The sequence below is a fragment of the Nicotiana tabacum genome, chromosome 19, assembly GCF_000715075.1.
Source record: "Nicotiana tabacum cultivar K326 chromosome 19, ASM71507v2, whole genome shotgun sequence".
In the NCBI taxonomy this organism is placed as follows: Eukaryota; Viridiplantae; Streptophyta; class Magnoliopsida; order Solanales; family Solanaceae; genus Nicotiana; species Nicotiana tabacum.
Window position 1 is genome coordinate 138,396,644 of NC_134098.1, and position 10,283 is coordinate 138,406,926.

At 37.3% G+C, this 10,283-nt stretch overlaps 1 protein-coding gene across 1 annotated transcript; it reads right to left on the minus strand.

The window, feature by feature from the left end:
• Window positions 1-1,370: 1,370 nt before the first annotated feature.
• Window positions 1,371-8,783, minus strand: LOC107806259 (tobamovirus multiplication protein 1-like). Its single transcript, XM_016630382.2, has 11 exons — window positions 8,508-8,783; window positions 4,601-4,691; window positions 4,456-4,508; window positions 3,718-3,810; window positions 3,478-3,549; window positions 3,299-3,371; window positions 3,173-3,218; window positions 3,008-3,071; window positions 2,311-2,364; window positions 2,155-2,232; window positions 1,371-1,756 (listed from the first exon to the last, which is right to left on the minus strand). The coding sequence occupies exons 1-11, from the start codon at window positions 8,646-8,648 to the stop codon at window positions 1,664-1,666; spliced, it is 858 nt and encodes a 285-aa protein (XP_016485868.1). The 5' UTR covers window positions 8,649-8,783; the 3' UTR covers window positions 1,371-1,663.
• Between the last annotated feature and the right edge of the window lie 1,500 nt (window positions 8,784-10,283).

Below are 10,283 nucleotides of genomic sequence, written 5' to 3' on the forward strand. Positions count from 1 at the left end.
ATCATCTGAAATTCTTGAAACAACTCTGCAACAATCTGCGGATAACGAAACTTGATCCTTGAAAAAGGAAGTGATCAAATCTGAGACACAACCATCCACATTGATCAGAACCGTCGAGCAGTCGCTTGTTTCATCACCCCAAGGAGCCGAAGAAGGTGGATTAACCACCGGTAGATGAAACGTTGGAGGTGGTGGTGACACTATAGGAGCCATGTTATCGTGAACTGGTGGCGAAGATGGAGGCCGTTGTGGTGGCAGTGATGGAGCCACGTGCGGTGGCATAGGTGGTGGTGCAGCCACGTGCAATGGTGATGGTGGTGTAACCGTCTGCGATGGTAGAGGTGGGCTAACCACCGGTGAGTGAAACGCTAGAGACGGTGGTAGTGGTATAGGAGCCACATTATCGACTGGAGGCGGAGACGGAGGCGGTTGTGGAGGTAGTGATGGAGCCACGTGCGGCGGCAAAAGTGGAGTCGCGTGCCATGGCGGAGGTGGAGCCACGTGTTGTGGTGGAGGTGGCGGCGGAACCGCGTTAGCAACTGAGGGCGGAGGTGGAGGCAATGGTGAAGGTGATATTGGGTGGTGACTGCAATAGTCCCTCACTTTTGTTAGGAAAACGGGCACCCTGAAATGTATGAACCCTGCGTCGAAGCAATCATCTGAAATTCTTGAAATGACTATGCAGCAATCAATGGATAATGAAACTTGATCCTTGAAAAAGGAAGTGATCAAATCTGATACACACCCATCCACGTTTATCAAAACCATCGAACAATCACTTGGTTCATCACCCCGAGTTGGAGGAGGTTTATTAACCACCGGTGAATGAAATGCTGGAGGTGGCGGTGACAGAATAGGAGCCACATTATCAATTAGGGGAAGAGGAGGAAGTTGTTGCGGAGGTAGTGATGTAGCCGCGTGTGGTGGCGGAGGGGAAGGTGGAGCCATGTGCGGTGGTGGAGATGGTGGCGGAACTGCATTAGTAACAGGGGGAAGAGACGGTGGCGGACGAGCAGTGTGCAGTGGCGGAAGTGGTGGTGGAGCCACATGCGGTGGAGGGGGAGGTGGATCCATGTGCACCATTGGCGGAATCACATTAGCAACTGAGGGCGGAGGCGGAGGCAATGGCGGGTAGTTTGGGTAGTATACACGCCATGGTAGTCTCCACCAAGGAATAGGCGGCCATCTTCGACCAAATAACTCCACGTTTTCACTTTTAGGTTCCCTCGCAGTGGCAGTAACCATGCCCATGCAAATACCCAAGAAAAGAATTACCCATAATGTACCACTTCTCGACATGTTTCAACAAAGAAAGATTAGCTTTGAGGTTTTACAAGAGCAAAGATATAAATGGGAATAACCACAGAATATAACCTCAGGTAGCACGTTTGAATCCCATTAAACTTCTAACTGCTACTCTCTTAGGCGTATCAAAATTCTTCTCTATCTTTGACACTCCGAATAGCTAATAATTTCAGGACTTCTAAACAACTATGAGTTGCAGTCAAACTAGACTTCTTTTCCACAAATCAATTGAACAAACGGCAACCACCAAAAAAAAGGAAAAAAAATTGTGAATATTTTTAATGACTTCGTTCTGTGAAAAAGGCTTCTCCCAACAAAAACTGTGAAGCATTAAGATCAGCTTTGCCCTTTTTATCAGTTATTGAATAGGATGATACTGCTCTGATACGCGTCTTGGAGGCAATTTGCGCAGGATAAAGAGCACTAATATAGAAGGCAATATCTCCACCACCTGAATAAAATGAAAAAAATGGATCTTTATGAAACATCTTTTACGCCTATGAAAAGCTTTAAGGGAGCTTAAAAAGTATGAGAAGATAAATAAAAAAAAGTTAAATAAACCTAAGAATGGACTTGAAAATGGAAAAATACACATATAGATGCAAATGTGCCACAAGGGCTGAATTTGGTTATAACCAGCTATAGAGTATTAATAATAGGGTTTAAATTTTGTGTACGGACATAACAATGTAAAGAACTTTTACGCTGTCAGTTGAATTTTAATCAGTTATAGAAGGTTATTACTCTATTTACCAGATTATCATGGCTTCCCAAGAGTTGGTGCTGGTAAATTTAACCTAATGGTGTAAAAAATCAAGAAACTGAACTCTTAAATATAACTTAAATTACCATGTAATAGATGAGAATGAGAACAGGATGGTCAATGACATCAACATCAGCATTCCCGTCAAAAGCAGAAATAGCAACCTGCAAATAAATAACATGGAAATATGCATTTTCTTAATCATGCTAGGGTCAAATATCCTGAATTTGGTGGAAACTTACCACTACACATCTGATCAAGAAACAAGTGCAGCAAATACCAGTCACAAAGCCAACCTGCACAACGATAGACGTTAAAGACCAAAGTAGATCAGATTCTCATTACACAGGAATAATTATCTTTTCCTTTATAATTATACCAAACTCCATTAAATGCTCAAAAAATTTAACGTTATCTTTTAAGTACAATGAAACCATTTGGATTGATATAATACACAAAGGATCATGCACCTGAAGAGCTGACCCCGAACTAGTTTGAGATTGAGGCCAATTGATTGGCTGATATCGAGTACATGATAAATCATTTTCCCTTTATCTTTTGTGGAAAAATATATCAGTGTATTTTGACTATTTCAGCATTTCACCAGGTACCCATATCCTCTCATGATAACTTTGTCTACTAAAAATTAGACAGTTTCATGTCAGAAGATATATAGCACCTATTGTCTACACTATCAACCAAAAACAAAGATGGATGGAGCTGGGAACTAGATTTCTAGTTTTTAATTGGTCAAGATACTATTGCAATGGCCGGAAAGACAAGGTAGGACTTGGCAGCAAAGCTTCAATGAAGATGGATTTGTTTCTCTCAAAGGCAAAAAAGAGGCACCGAAATGAAATATAGTCTTGCATCTAGTTGCCATGTACATGGCAAGAGAATGACGGAATGAAGATGAAGGCAGTTACAACAGGCACAAACCTCATGAAGCTTCTTCTGACGGCCTCTAGATTCAATAGGAAAGCGCCGAAGCATTGCGAATAACCTAAAGAGAGATTAAAAAGGAAAAGAAAAAAGATCAATTTCATGAAACATGGATATAGGAAAGAGATTATGGGCACTTGTACAATACTGGGCACCAATTACCTTCCACCATACATGACAAATCCCAGAGCAGCACAAAACGAAATAACTGCAGAAAGTGCACTCAGATTTTTTAAATAAGATTGTAGACAACAATGTCTTAGTAACAATTGCACATATGTAGCCGACCTGCGAAAAAAAGTTTAGCAGTTTCAACACCAGTCGAAGTCGGGCCAAGCCTGATGAAGATCCAGATGCATATCTGCAGTCATATTACGGTTCCATAAATAGGAGGAAACTTAGAGAGGCTTCCATTGCTTATACATGGATATATTTTCTGTGAAGTGAATAGAACTCTGATGCACTACCTGTATAAGATACACGACCGCATTAACTGCATAATATGCAGGTCGAAGTTTATCAATGGGAAGGTTTCTTGCCTGAGAAAAATAATAAATAAAGAGTAAGGCCTGATCCATGATGAAAATAATTATAATAGGTAAGGCGTCTTCCACAACGAATATATTAAGGAATATTTTAACACGATTCCCATGAAAATATCTTGTCTGAGTGACTCCTTAAAGACTACCGAAATCAAATAGCATTACCTGATGGTATATTTCAGCCCAAAATAGAACTAGCAGCGTATATGTGGAAAAGAATAGAAGACCAGGGAGATCCAGAAGCATCATCTCAAGTGCCTGTTTAAATGTTGAATGGTGTTAGCTAAATAGACAAATCAAATGTCATAATGCCTGTTCTTTAAAGAAAATATGAAATTTAACTTGGATCCCAGTTCTGATGCATGGTATGATTTTTTTTTTTAAAAGGCAACTGTTCTAATATGTAACCTGCAATCAAATTCACCAAGAGTTTGAAATATTGATCTATTAAGGTCAGAATGTTTCATATCAACTACAAAGTCATGGAATAAGGAGAGAGTAGAAGGAACGATAATTTGACTATTTGTTCTCTGTGAATTGCTCACAAGACAGTTCAAACAGACAGTAAATTGATGTTAAACAAGGCGAAGTTAAGTCCATAGGTTATATACTAAACACAGGCTCGCAGCTACTTAGTTCTGTGATATCTACTAGGTTGGTGATGAGTTGATGCTAAAGAAGGATAAATTGTTCTCAGTTTAGCTTCAAAGAATTGGATATGATTGTTTCATCAAAATGACTAATGCTACTTAAACGGTGACATTCATGAGTTAACTTTCCTTCTCTTGCATTGTAATTCCCTTGAGAGTACATTCCAGAAATTTTAGGAGTCAATAGCCTACGCTGCAATTTATTCACCAGCAAAGTGGACATTAGAATGGTTAAAGGAAAGAAAAGACTTACTTTTGGTCTCAGATAAAACACACTCCTGTAGATGCCAAATAAAATCGCTCTCACTGCCAACAAATCATTTGGTTCTTGTGAGTATCAGAATAACTTGATGCGAACAGTTTCTAGCAGAACTTGGAGAAAGTAAAGGAAATCTTACATCCACAGACAACAAAATTCATCAAGTGAAAAACCTTCTGTGTTGTCCAACCAATTCCTGAAAGACGCAATTGGATGCGAATGAGTTGTACCTGAAATACAACATATGGAAACTTGCTGAGATGATAAATTTCGAGAATTTGGAGTAGGCCTCATCAAGACAAGCTAGTGGGATGCTGATGGAAATTTGGATACATTTCCAAGTTTTTCAAATCCCACTGTAGTATTAAGAAAACTGCAGTGCCATCATTACTACTAGTGCCCAGACCATTAAAATAGTACAACCAAAGCTTGCAATAAATAAGTGCCACCCCTTTCCACACACCCTCTCCTGCTGAGCAACATGACATACAAACACGCACATAGTCCTTCAACAGAAAAGCATAAAAACAATAATTAAAAATCACATGCAAAAGAAAAGGCGGAGAAATATAATTGGGTGGCAGATCTTTTAATAAATTCCTCTCTTTTTTATCTGATGGAATCACCGTAAAGCTCTTTTGTCTACGTTGTCCCTTTTGATTTTGTGCGGGGATACCATGTTAGATAAATTAGGAATGAAGTTATTCTGGAAAAGGTGGGAGCGGCTCCCGTGGAGGATAAGATGCGGGAGGCAAGGCTCAGATGGTTCGAACATGTGAAGAGGAAAAGCACAGATGCCCCAGTTAGGAGGTGTAAGAGGTTGGCCTTGGTGGGTATGAGAAGGGATAGAGGTAGGCCTAAGAAGTATTGGGGAGAGGTGATTAGGTAGGCATGGCGTAGCTGGAGCTTACCGAGGACATGGCCCTTGATAGGAGGATCTGGAGGTCGAGGATTAGGATAGAAGGTTAGTAGGTTGTCGAGCGTGTCCTTTTGTCTTTCTCAAACCGGTAGCATTAGTGTTAATATGGTATCCTTTATCCTTAGATTGCTAGTATTATCTATTGTTTGATTGTTATCTTGGCTTCGCTTCTTTAATATCTTGTTGTTGTTACTACTTGTTGTCACTGCTTCTTTTCTTCTTTTCTTCTTTTCTTTAGCCGAGGGTCTTTCGGAAACAGTCTTTCTGCCTTCCTAGGGTAGGGGTAAGGCTGCGTATACTCTACCCTCCCCAGACCCCACTTGTGAGAATTCACTAGGTGGTTGTTGTTGTCCCTTTTGGTTTTGTCGGATGAACTATTTATTTTCCATTTGATTAAATTATCCTTTGAAAATAAATAAGGAATACAAGATAGTCATTGTAATGCTTAGGTCAATTATACAGAATTTACTAGACAGCTATCAAAAGATGTCTTAATCTTTCTTTTGTTTCGAGCCTAGAAATGCATTTACCACTACATGATCATGAGTCAAAATTAAAAATGTCTTGTGTTAACAAGTCTACTTCCCTTGCATGTTGTCATTTACTTTAAGCTCAATTTCCATGGCTCTTGACCTCTTGTGAATATCTGTTGCAAAGAGCAAGGAGAGGAGACTGAAACTGTGTGACCTTTTTTATGATCTGCTGTCAATGCATACGATAAGTTGCTTATTCAGGCTAGGCAAAAAATCTCAGTTAAGTTGAATTCAACATATTTGAGAATATAGTTCCTGATTAGGTAAAGATATGAAGTTATATTTATTTTTATTTTTAAATATAGTTCCTGATTAGGTAAATATACGAAGATAAGGGGGGAACATATACCTCAATAGCACTTTAGAGTGGAAGCTCGACAGTTCATAAATAAAACTTAGGCAACAAAATGTCAACCCTTCAGTTTTGTAATAGTGAATAGCAGAAAAATAAGAGAATTCTGACTTCCATAAATTATATCTTTGAACATAACTCCTGTGTTTCCTTACCTGCCAACTAATTTATTACCCTAGCAGTAAAAAGTCTAGTGTTACTAAAAGCGATCACCTTATCTTTGGAGCAGCGCGAAACGAGGAACTATCACTTTTTATGTGTAAAGCGATGTAATTTCAAAGAAGCATTCTCAGACAGTAAGGTAAAGTGAGAGAAAAAAGTAATTCTCCTCCCTCTGTTCTATTGTAGGTGACACTTTTCCTTATTAGTTCGTTCAAAAAATAATGACCCATTTCTATATTTAGAAACAATTTAACTATAAATTTCTCATTTTACCTTTAGCATTGTTTTTTTCTTAATCGTGGTGTCCGGACCAGCTTATGCGCACCTCGACTAATTCCACGGATACCTGCTACCTCCCACCAGCAACAGGAAGCAAGTAACTCTATCCACCGGGGCTTGGACAAATGAGAAGAAATCATCTAGTGTTTTTGTCTCCGTTGAGATTTGAACCTAAAACTTCATCATTCTCAACTCACTTCATTGACCACTAGGCCACACCCTTGAGTGCTATCCTTAGCATGTTTTTATAGCCACAAAAATGTAGTGTCAAGTTTAAGATCATAAGTTTCAAAAGTCTTTTTTTTTCCTCTTAAACTCTGTGGAGTCAAACTCTGCCACGTAAATTGGAACGGACGGAGTAGCTTATCCAAAATTAGTACGAATGTGTTTGCTATGATACAAAATCTTTTCTAGAAAATGTAGTGATTGATCAAATCATTGCTCGATATTTGATTTGATTTGTCCTGAATTATGGAAACTGCTTTTCTCCGAAGAAAATAGTTTTCACCTAAAGCCGATAAATGACTTACGTTACTTATATGAACATAAATCGCATTCTTTTATAAGTATGTGCTTCTTACTTCAGATCGCTTGCCTCAACCAATCTGGATGTTGTTGTCAACCTTTGATACTAAAAATATATCACAAAACGGCTATTCTACCTATCTTATACTTAACAATAAGTCAATAACCATAAATTGTTTACTTTATATCCAATCAAGCACGAGAAGAATGATTCAGAAAATAGTATCCTAGGTGAAACATTTCCCCACGACAAAATATTTTCTCCATACCTTAGGTTGGCGTCAACTTCAACTCCTCTTTACCTTTCTCCTAATCCAAGCAAGACTAAAACCCATGGTTTGACAAGCGTGAAGCTCTTGCCCGAGCATGCCTAGCCCATGGTTACCAACAGAGAATCAACTAAGCCTTTCTTAGTGAGTATTAACACAAGCCCACTAAGCCCATGTGACATAGGCCTATGGTATATGCACTCGACATAATCAATAAAAAATTTCTCACCATTGGTCACTGTCACGCCTTATCCACCTGCAAATCAAATGATCCCTTTGCTACAATAAGTCCATGCATTAACCTCAATATATCATTTGGTTGCCATGATTTAGGAGAAAAATGGTCGAAAAGTTGATTTTCTTGCATTTTTGTGCATTTGATAGGAAGGAGACTTGTAGGTAAAGCCTTTGACAATTTTTCAAAACAAAAAAATCCCAACCTTAAGTCCCGCAAAAATATATAAACCTGAGGGAAAATTATTTTATCTTATTTTGAACTTTCTTTTTCCTTTCAAACAAGGACATCCAAGAAAATAATATAATCTCCTTTGCTTCACTATATTCGCTGCAATTTTTATCAACAATCAAACTTTCCTCCAGACATTCAAACGAAGCCAAATGCAAACTGAACAAAAAATTCCTAGGTCTAGTTCGGCATACCCCAGAACAAACGTGTCCACAAAATTAAACAACCCAGCGTAAGTTAGGAGCTCATATTGGAAAATATCTGAACTCTGAATGGATGAAATAAATCCGAAGAAAATGCCCTAATAAAAGATGGACCCAAATATTGGGTCTAAAAACGAGGTTAATTAGTGATTTGGTATTATAGTAAATGTGGGTATTACAACACTTAATCAACTGGCATTAATGGTCAATCTAATAAGATCCAGAAATATGGTAAAAAAATACTACTAATAGAAACCTTGGAGTTCAACTTTATAACATAAGTGGAAACACAAGTAGTATAATCCAAGAAACGTAAGTAATGACTCAAATTAGTGTACCAGGGCAATGAAGGAGACAAACGCGTAGGCAGCAGAAAGAGTATAAAAGATGCCTTCTTTCCCGTTATCCGAAACCTCAAGCGCTCCATTAAACCAATCAAAGATGGGAACTTCAAGAAAAAAGCTTTTATTCTTTAGCATTGCTTGTAAGCTGAGATTAGCAGAAATGATGAACTGAAAATCAAGCTGTGTTCAGTTTTGAAACTTGAAAGAGAGTGACGAAGTGAGAAAGAAGGGGTGGAGGGTTTGGAAGGGGCGCACGTGGATGGATGGACACGTGTACAAAACACGTGGGAAGGTGGGAAGTTTACAATGTCGGACTTGTGATTCTCCTCTTGTTTATCTCATCGTTTCTTACGATCGATTAACTTAGTGGTCGTTTGGACATAAGAATTGTAAAATAAAAAAAAAATAAAAATTGTATTTGAAAATTAGAGTTGTATTTGGATATGAATATAATTTTGGGTTGTTTTTAAAGTTTTGTGAGTGATTTGAGTGAAAATTTTGAAAAATAGTTTTTTGGAGTTTTTAAAATTTTCAAAAAATTTTAAAATATATTTTTAAGTGAAAATTAAAAACTTTATGATCAAACGCTGATTTTAAAAAAAAATTTAAAAAATTCGAATAAAATTTAAAAATTTCTTATGTCCAAACGGGCTCTCAGAAAGTTTCCAAATTTAATACTTAACACAAGCATTGATGGAAACTATAATAAGAATGATAAAGAGGAAAAACATCTTCATTTATTTTCGGGTGACTAAATAAATACTAATAAGCTAGATAATGAGTATCTTTATTTACCTCATGCTACCTGAACTTCTAACTTTATCAATTGCAAAAGCATTAATTTATCTTTTTTTAGTGATGTAAAATAGTTATAATTCCAAAAACAATATTTACTAATTAAGGATATTTTAGTTATTTTTTGTTTTTTTCCAAGACGGATTAATAATAGATTAATTAAATAATGGTGTACAAATTACAATTCATCTCTTGGTGTTGAAATAGAGATAAAACGAGAATGAAACTAAAATAATTTTCACATAATGTTAATATCATCAAATGCAGATATTATTTAACTAAATGAAGGATTATATATGATAACAATCTAAGAATTCTATTCCATTATATATTCTTGAAGAATTTTATAGTCCTTTACGGACCGAAAATTAGAGATTCAAATTGTGGATCGCAATTACTTTAAGATAGAGACATAGTTGTCGTTGTACTCTTGAAGAATCATTAGGTCCTTTTTATTTGATTTATGACAGAAGTATGCTCTCTTTTTTAATGCATGTTTGATTAGGTGTAGTGTCACGATCCAAAATCCAATCACAGGTATCGTGATAACACGTAGTCTCTAAAACTAGATAAGCCAAGCACAATTACATTTTAAGCTATTTTTTTAATTCAATACAGGTGCCAAAAACCAACAGCGGAAACAAATATGAAAAACCTCCCAAGACTGGTAATATTGAGTCACGAACTCTAACTGAATATATGGAATGATCTCAAGGATCGAATACTCAATACTGTTTGATTAATAATTAACAGTACAATAAAATGAAAAGATTCCTAGGGACTGCGACGACCAAGAAACTCTACCTTGAATCCTTGCGATCACACTTTAACTATGTCTGAGTCTGATATCTCCAACACCTGGCTCTGCACAAAAATGTGCAGAAGTGTAGTATGAGTACACCATAGTCGGTACCCAATAAGTATCAAGACTAACCTCAGTGGAGTAGTGACGAGGCACAGTCGAGACACGCACTA

What these genes read in the sequence shown, in the direction of transcription:
- LOC107806259 (XM_016630382.2), bottom strand. Translation starts at nt 8,648, where the DNA reads ATGCTAAAGAATAAAAGCTTTTTTCTTGAAGTTCCCATCTTTGATTGG. An exon ending in GGGCTGAAATATACCATCAG is followed by an intron (nt 3,550 to 3,717) that starts GTAATGCTATTT and finishes TATTTTTCTCAG; the next exon opens with GCAAGAAACCTTCCCATTGA. An exon ending in TCTTGATCAGATGTGTAGTG is followed by an intron (nt 2,233 to 2,310) that starts GTAAGTTTCCAC and finishes ATTTATTTGCAG; the next exon opens with GTTGCTATTTCTGCTTTTGA.